The sequence below is a fragment of the Castor canadensis genome, chromosome 7 (genome assembly GCF_047511655.1).
Source record: "Castor canadensis chromosome 7, mCasCan1.hap1v2, whole genome shotgun sequence".
NCBI lineage: Eukaryota > Metazoa > Chordata > Mammalia > Rodentia > Castoridae > Castor > Castor canadensis.
Genome location: NC_133392.1, coordinates 156,800,310 through 156,818,863, shown reverse-complemented (window position 1 = coordinate 156,818,863; position 18,554 = coordinate 156,800,310). Strand labels below are relative to the sequence as shown.

General features: G+C 51.6%; 1 protein-coding gene across 1 annotated transcript; it reads right to left on the bottom strand.

Annotated features, from left to right (window-relative positions):
- Nucleotides 1-12: 12 nt before the first annotated feature.
- Slc2a7 (solute carrier family 2 member 7) lies at nucleotides 13-18,290 on the bottom strand. The gene is made up of 13 exons (XM_074079675.1): nucleotides 18,279-18,290; nucleotides 17,591-17,743; nucleotides 17,389-17,487; nucleotides 14,987-15,147; nucleotides 12,675-12,799; nucleotides 11,221-11,373; nucleotides 9,656-9,781; nucleotides 8,963-9,150; nucleotides 7,811-7,921; nucleotides 6,240-6,341; nucleotides 3,788-3,863; nucleotides 867-994; nucleotides 13-225 (listed from the first exon to the last, which is right to left on the bottom strand). Exons 1-13 carry the CDS (start codon nucleotides 18,288-18,290, stop codon nucleotides 13-15), a joined length of 1,647 nt encoding a protein of 548 aa, XP_073935776.1.
- Between the last annotated feature and the right edge of the window lie 264 nt (nucleotides 18,291-18,554).

Here is an 18,554-nt window from a genome sequence, read left to right as displayed (position 1 = left end):
CACGCAGAGCCATTAAAAAGAAGTTTCCTTGGCAGGCACAGAGGGCCCGGCACTGCTTATTCCTTCTTTCTCCTCTGGAATCTCCACTTTGTTTCTCTTGGCAAAGATGCGATTTATCTCCACGAATGTTTTGCCCTTGGTCTCAGGGAAAACCACGTAGATGTACACAGCAGTGAGGAGGCAGAGTCCAGCAAAGATGAGGAAACTGTAGGCACCAATGGCCACCTAGACCAAGAGACAAATAGCACAGGAGGGCTTGGGGACATTTGGGGACAATTCCACTTGAGGCCTTTGGGAGTTTCTTGGTGGTCAGTTTTGTTCCATTCCTGGAGGGGTAAAACAGCTAGAAAATTGGGTTCCACTAACCTCACAAGGAACCCTAAGTCCTTTGACTGGGGGACGTGATGGGCTCTAGGTCCTTCCTCTCTTGGTGGTCAAAGTCGGTGTGCACATCTTCCCAGCCTAGAGTCCCTCAGGAAGGAGCCCTTCCCAACATGAGGGTGGGAGCACCTTTCTCTATCTACATGAGACGTGGCATATCAAAGAGTTGGGAGCTGGGTCTGGTGGTTCACACTTGTAATCCCAGCACTTGGGGAGGTGGAGCCAGGAGGATCAAGAATTCAAGGCTAGTCTGGGGTACATAGTGAGACTCTGTCTCAAAAAACCAAGGGCTCAGAGGTAGAGCGCTTGTCTAGCACGGGAAGGCTCTGGGTTCCATCCCTTGCACAGCAAAGATAATAATCAACGAGACATGAGTGTCTGAGAGCCACATTTGCCCTGTTGATCTGGCAGATCCTTGTCCAAAGAGCCCTTCCTGCCTTGGGGAGGGGCAGGGTGGCCTAGGTAACAGGCAAAGGGCCACTCACCTGGATAGACGGGAACACCAAGCCCACGATGAAGTTGGTGAGCCAGTGTACTGCCCCGTCCACCATGAATGCGGCCCGCCGGGAGGACTGTAGAAAGATCTCTGTCCTCACCACCGAGGGGACAGGGCCTGGGGACATGGGACAGAGGGCACAGGATGAGTGGTGGGGAGAAAGGCTCAGAAGGTCCCCGAGGGGGAAAAAGGAACCCTCTTACACTGCTGGTGGGAATGTAGACTAGCACAACCATCTGGAAAAAAATTTGGAGGCTACTTAAAAAGCTGGACATCGATCTACCATTTGATCCAGCAATACCACTCTTGGGGATATACCCAAAAGACTGTGACACAGGTTACTCCAGAGGCACCTGCACACCCATGTTTATTGCAGCACTATTCACAATAGCCAAGTTATGGAAACAGCCAAGATGCCCCACCACTGACGAATGGATTAAGAAAATGTGGTATCTATACACAATGGAATGTTATGCAGCCATGAAGAAGAACGAAATGTTATCATTCGCTGGTAAATGGATGGAATTGGAGAACATCATTCTGAGTGAGGTTAGCCTGGCCCAAAAGACCAAAAATCGTATGTTCTCCCTCATATGTGGACATTAGATCAAGGGCAAACACAACAAGGGGATTGGACTATGAGCACATGATAAAAGCGAGAGCACACAAGGGAGGGGTGAGGATAGGTAAGACACCTAAAAAACTAGCTAGCATTTGTTGCCCTTAATGCAGAGAAACTAAAGCAGATACCTTAAAGCAACTGAGGCCAATAGGAGAAGGGGAACAGGAACTAGAGAAAAGGTGAGATCAAAAAGAATTAACCTAGAAGGTAACACCCACGCACAGGAAATCAATGTGAGTCAATGCCCTGTATAGCTATCCTTATCTCAACCAGCAAAACCCCTTGTTCCTTCCTATTATTGCTTATACTCTCTCTACAACAAAATTAGAAATAAGGGCAAAATAGTTTCTGCTGGGTATTGGGGGGGGGGGGGAGAAGGAGGGGGTGGAGTGGGTGGTAAGGGAGGGGGTGGGGGCAGGGGGGAGAAATGAGCCAAGCCTTGTATGCACATATGAATAATAAAAGAAAAATGAAAAAAAAAAAAAAAAGAAGGTCCCCGAGGGCCACTGGGACTGGGCCTCCTGTCACTTCACACCTTAGACCCTTGGAGCACCTCACCTACCCCCTGTATGGGCCATCCCCTGCTGGGACTGGGGGCCAGAAAGGAGCCCTGCAGGAGGAAGGCACGATTAGGACCGAAGCTAGAAGACCTGTTTACAAAGTCATCTCAGAAGCCTGGGATGTGATTTCCAGCACTGTTTCTGCGGAGCTGACGATGAGCAGCAAAGGTCATAGAGATGCAATGGACGGAAATGAACTTCCCTCAAAGGGATCCCCGCACTGCAGTGCCAGCTCGCCATCCCTTTCTCAGCCTGGCTTTTTATTGCGCCCTTATGGAGCCTTATCTCCAATGTCTAAAGTCATCTTTTTCCCTAATTGTCACCTCCACAGATCTACTGTAATCTGTTCATGTCCTGTATAAATATCTTTGGCTTTATACACAAAAGAATACGATTTTGCCCCTTGGTCAAGTTTCTGATGGGGGAGGGGAGGGTGGAATGGCCACAGTGAAGATTGAGTGGAGAATAATTCAAAACCCCAGAATGGATCTGCTCTTGGAACTCAAGTGAAAAAATCCTGCAATCCAGGTGGTGGTGGGGTTCCTCGGGGCTTGTCCCCTCAGAGGGTTGGGGGAGTCAGTCATCTGTTAGGACCTGGTTTCCGTGTCAAATCAACCCCCTATCTCCAATGGGTGGGTTTGCAGGGGAGGAGCCTCAGCACAGGGGCTGCTCCAGGTGACACACAGGCAGGGAGGGACAGAGGGACTAGAACCCAGGTCTGCTACACATGGCAGCACCCTCTGTACTGGACACCCCAGTGTCTGCCTTTGAGGCGCACCAGGGCCCTTCCTACTGAACACCTAATTCTCAAACACTGGACACCAAGGTGTGGGTCTTGAGGCTATCGCATCCCCAGGGCCCCAGCCCAGCCGTCACGCACGTGGAAGGGGCCTGTGACACCTGTACTCTGCTTCATGGACAACTCCTCCAAATGCAGCTCCCCGGCATGTGCTGTCAGGCTTAGGAGTCAGGGACCCCTTTCCCTGAGGAGGAGGAGGAGGCTTGACTCTGAGGACACTCAGGGACAGGAGCCCCAAGTATCCGCGTCTGTGAAGGGGTTTGCCAGTGAGGGCCTGAGCTTCTGGCATGTGTCTGAGAGGACAGACAGGACAGCATGGGAGCTGGAGGTCAGTGGGGAACAAAGAGTTGAGCTGCTGGGGGTGGGGAGTAAGGGGGGCTCGGAGGCTAAAGTGAGAGTGTGGAGAGTTTGGCCAAGAACCCAGGTACCCCGTGGGTTTGGCTGTTGAGAACTCCCTCTCTGCGTGGGCTCCTTTCCTTGTTGGGTGCTGCTTGGCATTTAGTAAATATCTGTTGAATGAATGAATGTGAACTGGATTGGTCATCAAAGGAAAGCTAAACTGAAGGGGACCTTTAAGAATGTGTAGAAGCTGGGCGTGATGGTTCATAGCTGTAATCAGCAACTGGGGAAGTAGAGGCAGGAGGATTACAAGTTCAAGGCCAGTCTGGCTACACAGTGACTTCCAGGCCAGCCTGGGATGCACAGTGAGACCTTATCTCAACCCCAATACTCCTACACCCCCACTCCCCAAAAAATAGAGTGGATCTGCACAGGAACAGAGGATGAAGTGTTTGGAGGGCAGTGGGGGAGGGAACATTTTGAACACTGTGAGTCAAAGACAGTTACTCAATCAACAAATATTTATTGGGGACCTAGTACGTGTCGGGCCCCCGAGGCTGGTGGGGTGGAGGTGGTGTGCAGGTACTCACTGGGGCCGATGGAATGTCCCGCGATGTAGGCAAAGACACAGATGACGCCTAGGTAAGACAGCTCAGGGACTGTGCTCTGTGGGGAGAGACAGGGCTGTCTGACAGGGCCTGGCCTGGGACCTCTGCAGGCCTTAGGCCAAGAATGGTGCCACAGGAAGGAGCCACACCTGGAATTCTGAGCCCTACAGAGGCCTCAAGGGCTCTGTGGGCAAGAGAAAGTGTAAGATGAGGACAAAGATGGATGTGGCTCATTCTGGTCCACAGAAGGCTACCACGAACCTTACCTAATTAAGAATGGCAGACTAGCAGGAAGATCTGTATTCATTTATTGACTTATCTGTGGTACTGGGGATTGAACCCAGGGCCTCAAGTATGCTTGGCAAGTGCTCTGCCACTGAACCACACTCCTAGTCCTTTTAATGGTACTCGGTTTTTGAGATAGAGTCTTGTTAACTTTGCCTGGGTTGGCTTCATATTCCTGATCTTCCTGTCTCTGCCGCCTGAGTAGCTGGGATTACAGATGTGTGCCACCACACCCAGCACTGCTCGTTATTTATTTTGTGTAGGGCACCACTTGCTGTACTTCACAAATATGAACACATGTTATCTTCATGTCACCTCTGAGTGTGGATATTATTGTTTAAACCCAACAAATGTGGCGTCAGGGCCCAGAGCGCTCTGAACACAGACCATGAGGACCTCAGCCCCTTAGGGATCCAGCAATGTCTTGTCACACAATCAGGGTGATGGGCTTGGGATTCCCATTCATTCAACCATTGTCTGGACAGAATCCTAGGAGCTCCAGGCCCTTGAGACCTTGTATCAAGCCCCTGTGTGGGAGCAGACACTCCTTTGCTCCCTAATGGCTACAGGAATGGCTGACACAATACCAGGTCAACAGACTTCAATCAAACTGGATGAGGAGCCACCAAGCTAATTATAATAGGACAAATCCTCCAGGGTGACATTGGCAGCAGGGCCAGATGACGTGGAGCACTGAGCGCCACTTGAGGCTTCTGAGCAGAGGAGAGACAAGACCTAGCTCCGTTTCAGCAGAAACAGTCATAGGCAGCCTCGGGGTCCACTTCAATACCTCCAGCCAAAGAGGAGAGGGCTAGGCGGTGGGGCCACCTGGACGTGATGGGGAGCGGGAAGGTGCTGGGTGGCTTGGGTAGGAAGAGTGAAAGGACAGAGCTGCCAAGGTTCCTGCACGTGGCTTGCAATGATCTGTAGACACTGGCCAGTTCTGTTCACTTCTTTCCCCTCACCTCCACTCCCTAACTGTTCTACTTTTTAGTAGTTCTAATATTAGAAAAGACAGTTCTTCCAAAAGGAAACTTGAAACCAAGTTATGAATGTTACTAACATTTGTCCTTGCACCTCTCCACCTAAGGCCATTGCCTCCCTGTCTTGCTGTTCCCTGGATACCAGGTCCTTCCTGTAGAGAGGACTTTGTATCTGCTGGGTGGCCAAGGAGAAAATCGTCATGGAGATTCGTGGATAAGAAGGAGCTCCAGAACTATCTTTTCCTTTATACTTCCCTGTACTCCTGGACCATTCTGTTTCTAGCTCTGTGTTGTCCATTTGAAAGGCTGTCAGACTGTCGCGTAGTTACTGCAGAAGCAACAATGGCCAAGAGGTGGCTGGGGACACACACAGACATGCTGATTGTTTTTAAATCACCTCATATTGTGGCCAACGTATGCATTTTCATAACTTCTGCACAACACAGATATTAGGGATGTGCAGAAGAAATTACAGACTAAAACAGCAAAGTTTAACCTTGCTGTGATGCCGTCCCTCCTGTGGCTTCTTCCTTTCTAGGGACAGATGCTCTGGTCTCCAAGGTATTTTGAACACTACAGCCTGACATGGCTCTTAAAATGTGGCAGGATTCCAAGAAGGGAGCTCTTCCTGATGTCCACCCTGGGGGATTGTCTTAGGAGCACAATTATAAGTCAGATGCTTCTAGGGCATCCCATTCTTTCCCTCCTATCTCCCATCCTAACGCTCCCGTTTGTTCTGTGCGCTGGTCCTACACCAATTGAGGTTGTTGTATTTTCACCACGCACAAATGTGTTTGGCCCATGGTCACTCCCAGCCCTGCGGTAGTTCTTCCCGCTGTGCACGCAGCCCCGTTCTCATTTCTCTTCTCGTGTGGGATGACTTCCCATGCACACTTGCTCACTACTGCTGGGTGTCCTCTAGCACAGTTGCACCTAAGCGCTTAGGACTGAAATGCACATTTGATCGTAAATTGCCCCTTTAAGCTGGGGCGTCATATTGATTTGTTTGCGTGAGAAAGAACATCACGGCACTGGCTGTGAGAACGGGGGGTGCAGCTGCAGAGGACTGACAGCCACTCTCATGGTCTCACCATGCTGGCTGTGTGGCAGGACCTCCCACCCACCACCATGATCCCCCACCCACCAGGCAGGAAATGAGACCAGACCTGGAAGAGGAGCGCCAGGGTCAGCACCAGGCAGGCCGAGCCGCAGATACCGTAGCCGGCCAGCAGGAGGAGCCGTCGCCCCAACCTCTCCACAGTGGCTGCCTACAGGAGAACGGGTGGTGAGGAGTGCGGTGGCACCTGGGCCTCACCCGAGCCTCCACCCCCCTGTGCAAGCCCTCCTTAGGTGCACACTGTTGCTCCCTGTTACCTCGGCTTATTTGGTGTGGGCCCTTCTGTGTTGGTCATTTACAGACCCCCTGGATCTCGGCTCCCTGCAGCCCACCCCACACTGGAATAATCCCATTTTCTAGTTTCTGAATGTGATGCTTTGATAGCTTGGGGTCTTGCTGACCTGGAGGGACTGCCTCTCCCTCAGTTAGCCAGTGCCTGGAGGTGGCAAACCAATGCAACTGCTGGAGAGGGGCACTTTCCAAGTTCAAGGAGAAATGCAGGAGGAGGAGGAGGAGGGAGACCCAGAGCAATTCTTAAGACCTTCTTCCTGCTGGTTTCCCTTGGTCCCTCTCTTTTTTTTTTCTGGGGCAAGATCGATCCTGCACCCTCAAGACAGGCTGTCATAACTGGGACCTTCTTCCCCATCATCCTGCCTGGAGAAACCCAAGCCAGAAAAATAGCTTTGTCTGTCCTGGAAGAACAGCGTCTGGGAACCAGGCATGGAAGAGGAAGTTTGCCTTTCTCTCTAACTTCTCCTAGCGGGAATGAGGATTACTCTGTGTTCTTATCAGGCCATCCCAGAATGGCAATGATAATCTGTCCACAGGGCTGTCTGGAGGACTGGAATTGTGAGTCTAGTGATAGCACAAGCCTGGGGCTGGGCCAGCCCGGAGGGATGGAGCAGAAAGCAGAATGTTAGAGAAATGGAAGGAAGGAAGAAACCAGGGAGAAAGGGCTGGGCCAGAGTTTGGGCTGTTGGAGAAGGAGCAGGCTGCTGCGGTGGGGGTGGGGGGTGGGGTAGGGGTGGGGGTGGGAGTGGGGTGGGGGGTGCGCATGTCCGAAAGGTAGAAAAGGAAGGTGGGGCCGGGCTGAGCTCCATTCTCCTCCCACCTTTCCTCCTGTTCTTAACTTCTTCCTGCCATCTCATCTTGTCTGAGATAGACTGGGGCTTAAGCTAACTCTGGGAAAATACAAAAAAGTGATAACTAACTTTCTAAAAACAACTCAAGAACTAGGACTCCAGTCACAAGGTGATTTGGAATCGTTCTAGGTTAAGGGGTATCACGGTCCTGGCATTGTTGGGGTGAGCATCTCTGGCCAGCCACGTTCTCTACTGCACCGTGGCTACATATTAAATATTAAGGGATTCTGAGTAAATATTGATCTCTGAAATCACTGCATTGGACTAAAAATTAACACCTGCATCACAATGATGTCACAAAGGAGGACACTTGGATTTGAAGGTATAACGCATTGCGAGTCAAAGTCACACAGGCAGTAGATATGTGACCCCAGGACTGGGACCAGTAACACCAGGGTGACCCCGTGGGGCTTCGGTCTACTGCAAGAGGGGCCTGCTTGGACACTCTGAGCAGGGAGGCTGCTACACGGTCACTCACCGAGATGACGGTCATCACTATGTTGACCACGCCAACTGCCACCGTTATGTACTGGGAGTGAGCGGCCTCCACCCCTGCCGACGTGTAGATGGAGTCTGCATAGTAATTGACCTACAGCACAAACAGGGCTGTGAGGGGGTGCCCGAAGACCGGCCACGGGCTTCACCTTGTCATCTGAGCCACAGTCTTGAAAGCCTGCGTTGGGGACCCTGGGATATGAAGGAGGCAGCTGGTGGTATTGGTGGAGTTAGGACACCTGGCTCTGCCCCCTCTGAGCCTCTGATTCTGCCCCTATAAAGACCACAGGACTCCCACCTGGGCAGTCTACCTCTCTCAGGATCACTTGCTAAACTCCTTGAGTCCTGAAGGCCTGGTGCCACCTCTTCCTGACACTTTCCTTGAGCATCAGTTGAGTCACCTGTCCCACCTCCTGGGGTTCCGAAAGCCACTCTGGATTTTTTTCATATCTCTGTGCTCCCCTCCCACTATTGACAGACAAATACAGTTACAGCAAACGAAGCATGTCCCCAGAAGCTGATGCCAGATTCGCTGCCCTGCCGAGTCCAAGATGGGCTCCTGACCAGGCTGGTTCAACCAACCACCCTGACGCCTGAGATCCAGACAGAGGGCTAGTTCCTCTCTGGGCTCTTGCCCCAGAGGAGAAAGAACTGTTGGTAGGTGACATTTGCTCTCAGGGACTGCGAAGCAAAGAAAAATGCTCTATAGCAAGAGGAGAAAAAGTATGAGGGGGGAAGGGGAGGTGGTGCTTTGAGGCCGAGCCGCCCTGTCTTCCCCACACGCTGTATCCCTTCCAGCACGTGTGGCTGGCATTCCTTGGCGGAGCCTCAGTTTCTGTAAATCAATGATTAATGCTTTATCTTTTTCCAGTGGGGCCTGTTCCTCGCACAGGAAACACCCGAGGGATAAAGTGCACGTGTCTCTCCCAGCGCCCACGTGCTGGCATGGGCTTTGCCGCTTGGCGCTGCGGGCAGAGCTGATTTTGCACGTGAGCCGCTCTGAGCGACAGTTCTGCGAGTTTAGTTCACTCCCGATGGCTTAGGGACCGGAAGTCCCCTTCCCGCAGAGCCGCACCCTCGGTGCGCTGCCCACCCGCGCATCGGCCCCCCGGTGGACGGTGGACGGTGCACGCACCGCGTTGATCCCGGACAGCTGCTGGCCGGCCATGAGCACGATGACGGAGATGAGCTGCCAGCGCAGGGACCGGAAGGTGAACAGGTTGAGCACCGACAGGTGGCCGGCGGCGCGCTCCGCCCGCTCCTCCGTGCGCATGTCCTCCATCTCGGCCTCCACGTCCGCGCGGCCTCTCAGCCTCCTCAGAGCTGCGAGCGGAACAGCCTGCGCTAACCATGTGGATACGCTGTCCACCCCCCTCCCCGGCCGTGCCCCAGTCCAGTTACCATCCTTCACCCGGCCCAAGCTCTGCTCTCAGCCCTGTCCTCCTCCTTAGCCAGTCCATACCTGCCCCTGCTTTGCTTTTTCTTTTCTTTTTTTTTTTTTTTTTGGCAGGACTGAGGTTTGAACTCAGAGCTTCTTGCTTGCAAAGCAGGCGCTCTACCATTTGGGCCACATCTCCAGATCATTTGCTTTGGTTATTTTGGAGATTGGGGGAGGGGGGCTCTTGAACTATTTGCCCAGATTGTCCTTGAACTGCGATCCTCCGAATCTCAGCCTCTCAAGTGGCTAGGATTACAGCTGTGACCCACATGCGGCGGACTTGCTTTGCTGCTTTGTGCGTACCGGGAGGGCACCTTGGAGTGGCGCAAGGTGGGGGGCAGGAAGGGAAAGGGCAAGAGAGCTTTGGGGAGCAGCCAGCCTCCCCAGTACCTCGCCGCGTGGTCTCCTCATCTCCTTTCTGAATCAAGGTATAGCGGGGGCTCTCGGGGAAGAAGGGCAGGGAAAGGAGTTGAATCAGCGCGGGGACACCGGTGAGAGCCAGGAGCACCGGCCAGCCTGGAAGAAGCCAACGTGAGAACTGGGGACCAATCATCATGGGGGAGAGGCAGTGGCTCTAGCACCTTCAAATCCCGACTCCTCTGAGAAGGTCACTCTCCAGAGGTGTCCTTGGTCTCACCAAAGACCAGGACCACCTAGTCCCGGCCAAGATGTGACTGCCCAAGAACTCACCCACAAAGGGGTCCCCTGTGCACTACAGAGAAAACTTGTAATTGAAAAGTGTATGTGTTACCCATTCGTTTTGTAGGAAATGTCTTGCTTTTCCTACCATCGAATATGATTGGACAGTTTGACCCCTAGAGAAAATGAATCCACATCACTTTCCTAATTTGGGGCTGGGAATGACATAATCTCTACCTCACTTGACTTGGACTCCAGGAGAATATGGGCCCAGCACTGTGCCTGAGTGAGCTCCTTAAGAAGGCTTGGGTTAAGGAGGGGTCCTGAGCTTCCAGTAAATAAGTGGGGTTCACCCCCCACCTCCCACCCTGCTATGTCAAGGGGTGAGTTATTTAAGCTCTCTGAGGTTCCGTTTTCACTGAGATAACGATAGTGACTGCACTACTCCTTAAGTATCAGCTAAGGAGGGGCCAGCATGGCGTCCACTCAGTCCCCTGTGGCAGATGCCTCTCTAGTTGAACTGGGGCTGAACTGGGGTAGTCTGAGAATATTATTCCTAATGAACTTCCCCGGCCATCCAGTGGCTTCTGAGTCTCGGATGTCCTTCAAGATGCTGAGACTACAAAGAAATGGATTCAGGTCTTGGGGTGTGGCTCTGTGGCAGAGCATTTGCTTAACATTTATGAGACCCTGGGTTTGCTCCCCCGCACCGCAGGGGGAAAAAGACATGGGTCCATCCCTTCACATTCAAGCCATATTTGCTGGTCCATTTTCAGCTCCTGCCTCCATGACTGTTTCATCTCCTGGGCCTCCACCACATCCCCCCACCCTCTTGCTCAGGCAATGACCTTGCCTTTCAGTTCACTGAGAAAACAGAAGTACATGTTGCCAGGTGCCGTCTCCACCCACATCACAGGAATGGAAGCGGCATACCTGCTCACCCTGCACCCAGGTCCTGCTGCACTGTTCAAGGCACCCACATTTTTCCCAGCCTGAAAAAAAAAATCTCTCAACCCTACTCCCCCTACCAGCTGCAACCCAACTTCTTTTCGTCCTGTTGTTCAAAATTCCCAAGAGTCTCCGTCAGGGTTCATGTCCAAGTCCTCTCCTCTCCACAGTTGATCTCCATCACTCACCAACACTGCCCTGGGCTAGGTCACCTGTGTCCCTGGGTCACACATTGCCCAACCCAAAGATTACCTCTCAGGCCTCCTCTGACTTGGTCCATTTGTAACCTTGGGCTCAACTGGGTGAGTGGATGGGCCTCGATCCTTGTGGTCCCAACTGTCCCTTGACTTCCAAATGCTGCTGGTTACCTGTGACATTGCCCAAGATGGCCTGGAGGCTGAAGATCTGTGCCAGGAACAGTCCAATGATGACGAACACTTCTGTCATGGTTCCTATCATGCCCCTCAGGTTCTTGGGGGCCAGTTCTCCCAGGTACATGGGAAGAGCACTGTACGAGATGCCTGGTTCCGGCCAAGTACAAATCAGAGCCTCCCACGAGCAGTCCCCAGCCTCCCATGCTGTGGAAGCCTGAGGTCAGTTCAGTTCCATTTCCTGTCTCTGAGCCCCTCTGTGGCTAAGATGGAAATAGGCCAACTCCAACTTTTTCGTTTGGACTTAAAGCCCCTTCAGAGTCCTCAGCACCCGTGGGGACAGGGCTAGGGTGTGAAGAGGGTACGCTGTCCTTCCCAGCTGCTGGGCTAGAAGGAGGAGAGGAATCTAGGCCTCTGTGTGTCCCCAGGGCTTAAAGATAACTCTTAAGTCTTATCTTTAAGTAGGACTTATTTTTTTAAGTGGTGCTTAAAAATAATTCTTTTTTTTTTTTTTTTTTTTTTTGGTAGTACTTCAGTTTAAACTGAGGACCTCCTGCTTGTGCTGCCCTTTCTCCATTAGTTTATTTTTTAGGTCTTGTGCTTTTTACCTGGGCTGGCCATTTTGGGTGGTGATCCTCCTACTTCCACCTCCTGTGTAACCGAGATTACACACGTGAACCACCGTGCCTTGCTACTAGTTTCTGATATTACTTGTATGCCTTTTTTGTTAATGGAAGAAATCACTATATTTAAGAAACTCTGTTCATCTACTGACTGAGATATATTCTGTGTTCCTTTTGCTTGAAGCCTTTTGTTTGCAGTTTAAATTATACAGCCTTTTTGGAAGACAACTCGTAAAACCTTTTTGGTTGTTTTGTACTTTGCAGTTAGTGTGTTTCCTTTCCTTTCTTTCCCCTCTCTCTTCCCTCCCCTCCCCCCTCTATCCTTCCCCTCCCCTCTTCCCCTTCCTCTTCTTTCCCTCCCCCTCCTCTTTCCCTCCTCCTCCTCTTCCCCTTTCCCCCTCCTTTTCCCCTTCCCCTCCTCTCACCCTTCCTCTCCCTGTTCCCCTCCCCCTCCTCTCCCCTCCCCTTCCTTTCCCTTTCCTTTCTCTTTTTCTTCTCTCTCTCTTTGATTTTTTTTGGTGGCACTGGGATTTGAACTCTAGACCTCACATTTACTAGGCAGCTGTACTACCACTGGAGCCATATCCCCAGTTTGTTGTGCATTTCAAAAGTTCCTTCCCTGATAGACGATTTTGTTACATAAAGGGAAGGAGCTAGAACATGTGAGGTTTGCAAAGGCCGGGGAGTGGGGACAGGGGAGGCCCTGAAAGGAAAAACAGGCAGAACCACAAGAAGCCTGGGCATGTGTGTCTAGGAGCCCTTCCCCTGCCCATTGCACTAAGCCATCCTGGGGCTTCAGTGGCCTCCCCTCACCCCCCCACCAAGTACCTGCACAGACTCCCACCAGCACTCGGGAGAAGATGATCAACTCAAAAGCCCTGGCCACTTTGCTGACTCCCATCAGGATGGCAGGGACGATGGCGAAGATGTCGTTGATCAGCAGGGTTCCCTTTCTGCAAGACACAGGGTGGGAGGGCAGCAGCTGTGGTAGAAGCTCCTCAGACTTCAACTTCCATGTTCCCAGAGGTGCTGGGAACACACCTGGGAGTGGACTGGTAGATGGGGCTTTGGACAGAAGTGTCCCCCAAAATCACAGCCCTAACGTGGTGGTGTTAGCTGGAGGGGCATTGGTGACTAGGATGGGGGGGTGCTCATGGGGGGATTAGGGCCCTTAGAAAAGAGACATGAATCTGGGTGTGATGGCACATGCCTGTGGAGGATCTCAGACTGAGGTGGGCCCCAAGCAAAAATTTCGGACTCTACCTGAAATACAACTAAATCCAAAAAAGCCTGGGGGAGTGGCTCAGGTCTTAGATCAACTTCTGAGTAAGGGCAAGGACCTTAGTTCAAGCCACAGTAATGCCAAGAAGAAGAAAGAGAAGGAGGAAGGGGAAGAGGAGGAGGAAGAGCTGAAGGAGGAGGAAGATGCAAAAAAAAAAAAAAATGGGGGCTGGATGTGGAGCTCAGTGGTAAAACACTTGCCTAGCATGTTTGAAACCCTGGTGTTTGATCCCTAGTGTAGGAAGACAGACAGGAAAGAAGGAAGGAAGGAAGGGAGGGAGGAAGGGAGGGAGGGAGGGAAGGAAGGAAGGAAGGAAGGAAGGAATGAAGGAGGGAAAGGAAGGAGGGAAGGAAGGAGAGACATGCAAGACCCTCCCCAAGGGCTGGTCTGGAAATATCAGCTGTCTACAGCCCCAGGATCTGCACAGCCTTTGTGCACCCAGATGGCCCCTGCCTGTCACAGGTGCATCGGGGCTGATGGGTGTTTATGAAGTCCCCTGCTAATCCACTCTCTAGCGGTCTCTCTAGGATCCACATGTGCAGACTGGATTTTCCTGGCCACTTTTCTCTCCCTAGGTCTGCCACAGCCTGAGGGAGTGCCTCCCCCACCACCCCAGAACCACAGGAGGCTCAAGGAGAACAAGAAGCCCATATGGATCCTATCCTCCTCCGACCTCAGACCCCTCACACTTCCTGACCTCCAGGAAGCCTAGGGGCCTCAGGAAGGCTTGGGCTGTCAGGATCCCACTGGACAGGCCTGGCTCCACCACACCTCCTGGCTCAGTCTCCTCCTCTGCCATAGCTGGGCAGTGATGAGATGGGCTCTGTGGTTTCTTCAACACCCAAGTCCCATGACCGTGGGATTCAGACAAGGAAGCCTGGACTTCTAGAAGAACCCAGTCCTTCTAGGGTAGCTGAGAATAGATATCTGAATTGAAGAAAAACAGAGCTAGGGCATCATTAGGATGCTTTCTTCATTCAAGTGCAAGAGGAAGGGCAAATTCACTATTCGTCAAGCATCACGAGGACCAGTCCATGGTCCTGGTTTAATACACAGAGAATTAATTTCCAATCAGCAATAACAATGTTCTCTCTCTCTCTTTTTTTTAACGGTACTGGGGTTTGAACTCAGGGTGCTAAGCAAGCATTCTACCACTAGAGCCACACCTTCGGCCCTTGAATTGCTTTTCATCAGCGGGCTTTCCCTCCCACATACTGCCTGACCTGACGTCAGGTTCAAGTGTGGCTGTGGATCCCGAGTGAGCAGGGCCTGACCACACGCCTCACCCTGAAACCTTGGCTCATGCTTCCCCTTCCTGGGGACCTTGACCATGGCTCCTTATCTGGGCTGTCATGTCTCTGCAGCACCCAGGCTTGGGCTGAAGGTTGGTGAGTCCATGTAAACATGCAAAGTGCAAAGGCCTGGTCTTCATTTGCACACAGGATAGGAGACCGAGGCACATGGAGTGACTCAGCCCCAAACCTCAGAACATCGTGCTCTGCTGAGGCAGGACTGGGAGCCAAGGCCACTGGCGCCAGAGTGAAACCCCATCCACAGCATTTGTCCAACACCTGCTAGAAGTGCTTACAAGGCTGTGAGCTAAGTCCAGTGAAGACTCTGACCTCAGGGGCTGCACCACTGCTGGGCCAGGAGATGGGAGGATTCTGTTCCCTTGCAAGTGCCTGGGAAAGAAATTCCATAGAACTCGGGGACTGGCTTTCAGTCTGCCATCTGTGGCAAAGTGGAGACTCGGTTTCAGGTCTCGTGCTATTCAGGGCTGCCCTCCTCCCCACCAGGTCCACAGTTGTGTGGTTTGCTAACATGAATTTCAAGTCAGGGATGCATGTCTGCTGTTTACCTGCCGCACTTATCAACCAGCAGGCCAACAATCAGTGACCCCAAGAAGCCTCCCAAAGGAAACATGGACACAGTGCAGGACCACAGGAGCAGCAGAACTGTGTCATCCATGAAAGTTCCATGTCGCTCAAAGTAGGTTTCATTGTAAAATGACTTCAAGACCTGAAAAACATGGCCCCATCCTCAGCCTGCAATATTTTGCATCTCAGAGAAGTTGATGATGTAAGTGCTCTCTGCACAGGGGCATGTCTCTGTCAGTACCCACAGGACACAATTGAACCTGCTGATTCTCTGCTGGCAACTGAGGGTAAAACAATGTGCTGTGTGATGGGGTGGGAAAGAAAACAGACCTCACGAAAGCTGTTAAAAATACAGTATTAAAAAATTCATTTTTTAGAGCCGTACTCTGCCAGAGGCAACAGAAGAAAGGTTTTTATTAATTGTGTGACTTTAGGCAAATTAAATAACCTTGACAAGCCTTAATTTCTTTATAACTCATGAGGAACTTATATATATATATGCATATATACATATATAAGTATATGTATATATATATACATATATACATATATATATACATATATATGCATATATATATATATACATACACATATATATAATATGGAGAATTTGTGAGCATTAAGTGTAATAAAGCAATCGTACATAGCTTGACTCAGAGAAGATGTCCCAGGGCTGGGGTGTAGCTCAGTGGTAGAGTGCATGTCTAGCATGTGTGAAGCCCTGAGTTCTATTCCCAGCAACACACACACACAGACACCCACACACACACGAGGAAGAAAAAGAAAGACAAAGGGAGGAGAAAATTAGCATAAGGAATGGTGACTCATACCATAATCCCAGCACTTGGGAGGCAGAGAGAGGAGGATGGTTAGTTCAAGGCCAGCCTGGGTTACACAGTGAATCAAGGCTAGCTCGAGGCACAGAGTGAGACCCCATCTCAAAGATCTAAGAGCTGGGGATGTAAGCGAGTGGTGGAGAGCTTGCCTAGGATGTATGAGGCTGTGGGTTTGATCCACAGCACTGTAAGTAAAACCAACACACCAAAAGACAGAAACCAAAACACAGAAAGCAGAGGTATTATCAGTGACAGTAATAAACACATATAGGTAGTTCATGCATGCACATGCAAATATGCATGTTAATATATGTATACAAATATAATCTATGCCGTGAACAACCACTACAGTCCCTCCTACAAAATGGTAGCTGTAAATTAATGACAGTGATTTTTTTGGGGGGTGTGGATACAGGGCCTCACTATGTTGCTCTGGCTGGCCTCAAACTCTTGACCCTCCTGTTTCAGTCTCCCCTGTAGCTGGGAGCACAGGCACGCACCATTGTGCCCATCCAGCTGGCTCTCTCTTTTTCTTTTTTTTTTTTTGTGGCACTGGGGTTTGAACTCAGGGCCTCATGATTGCTAGACAGGCACTCTTACCACTTGAGTCACTCTCCAAGCCCTTTTTTTATGGTGGATTTTTTTTTTTTTGAGATAGTGTTCTGAACTATGTCTGGGGTTGGCTTAGAACCAGGATCCTTCTGATCTCTGCCTCCTTAGTAGCTAGGATGACAGGTGTGAACCACAGGCACCTGGCAATGACATTGATTAAAAAAAAAATACCATAGAACTCACACGTCCAAGCGAATAGTAACTCCACCTGCTCCACTAGAGATGCTGGCATCTGTCCCCTTTGACCCTTCAGGGGTGTCCTTTCTTCAGGTGTCTTTCCTATATCATTGGTCTCCTCCTCTCTATCACATCCTTCCCATCAGTGTACACGTGGCTGCCACCCTGGGGAACCCTAACTTGACCCCTCATCACTCCACTAAGCTTCATTTGTAGCTTTCCTGGTCAGGGAACTCCTGAACTGGGTCTGTGCCCACCGTCTCTGCTTCATCCCACTCCAGTCAAGCTTTTGTCTGCAGCTGTGGCATCTGCAGCCCTTGCCAAGGACCCTCACGTTCCACTCAGTCCTCAGTCCTCATCTGGACTCATCAACACAGGATGCTCCTCTGAACCTCAGCTTTCTCTCTGCCTCATAAGGTCCCTTTCTCTTCTTTCCTTTGCCTCTTCTCATCCTGATCTCATCCCTAAATGCTGCGGTTTATCCTTGACCCATTCTCTTCACCATCTATAGGTGGCCTTCCCCTGTGACAACTGTGGGGCTGAGGCCCAAGGAGCCTGAGCTGAGAATCCAGGTCACTCTGGGACCCTGATGTGTTCAAAAAGGAGGCCACTCCTGAAGAGACACCCGCAGTCACCCCTGGTTCTCAGAGGTGGCACCCAGGGGTGTCCCATGAGAAGATGGTGGCTTCAAAAGGAAGACAGGAGCTGCCTCCCACCCCTGGGCCCTGCTCACTTCTCACCACTTGCCTTATACCTACTTTGTGTGGCGTGTTGACCACAGCAATGTTGTAGCCGTACTGGAAGGCAGAGCCAAAGGCTGCACTCACGGTAGCCAACACCAGTGTGGGCTGGAGTCCCTGTGGGAGATGAGGACCAAGGTTAGGAACACTAGGTGTTGGTCTTTGTGACTTCCAGGAATGTGGAGGAAGTGAGGACAGCTGGACCTCCATTCCCCTCCACCTCGGACCAGAAGTAGGAGTCAGGGGACCCAATCATGCACAGGGAAGGAAGAAGAGGGGCTGTTGGGAAAGGTGGTCCAACTGGGGTCCCCAGGCTCTGAGGCCGTGTTTCCTGTTTCTTGGTGCACAGCCAGTTCCTCCTGTGTGCTGGGCACTGCAGGGGCCGAATGGAGCAGGGGATACAGGGGGAATGGGCCAGTGAAGGGCTGCCTGGTGAGGGAAGGCCAGAAGACAGACCAACATACTCTCCCTCCAGTGATCTCACTCTGAGGACAATAAAACAGGGTGGTAGGACAGATGCCCATGGGGCCAAGGGGCTATTTTCCATAGAATGGGAAGAGAAGGCCTCTTTGAGAAATGCCCACTGAGCTGAGACCAGTGTAGACGGATAGAGCCCCTATGTCAGGAACTGAGGAAAGAATATTTCAGACAATGAAGCCACAGACAGAGACTCTAGAGGGCAACTGGACATTAGGAAGCCGAGCTCACTTAGCCTGAGCTCACTAAGGCATCACAGTCCCTGGGAACATGGGTTTCCATTGCTGCCACAACACCCAGCTGGTGGAGGCTGGCCAGAAGGCCAAAGTCCCAGTACAGAAGGGGCAGGCATAGGGCTAGGGTGGGGTCTGTGGCTGTCTCAGGAGCTCCTAGAAACCCAATCTCCGGCTCCTCTGCTGGTTTCCTCTCACCCCAACCCGCATGGCCAGCTGCCCACAGCCCTGAGCCCAGTGCCAGCCAGCCAGAAGGGCCAGGGTCTAGGCATTCTTCAGAGGCTATGTTCCTTTTGCCTCTAAGGGTGGGAGAACAGGAGGGGTTGGGGGTTAGAAGGAGGCATACCAGCTGGGTGCTGGTGGCTCACGCCCGTTATCCTAGCTACTCAGGAGGCAGAGATAGGAAGATCGAGGTTCAAAGGCAGCCCAGGCAAATAGTTCATGAGACCCTATCTTGGAAAAACCCATCACAAA

Excerpts from the sequence above, each read along its gene's own strand:
- Slc2a7 (XM_074079675.1), bottom strand. Across the intron at positions 17,488-17,590 it reads ACTCCTACTTCTGGTCCGAG|GGACTCCAGCCCACACTGGT; the intron begins GTGGAGGGGAAT and ends CATCTCCCACAG. Across the intron at positions 995-3,787 it reads GGGACATTCCATCGGCCCCA|GCCCTGTCCCCTCGGTGGTG; the intron begins GTGAGTACCTGC and ends CCATGTCCCCAG.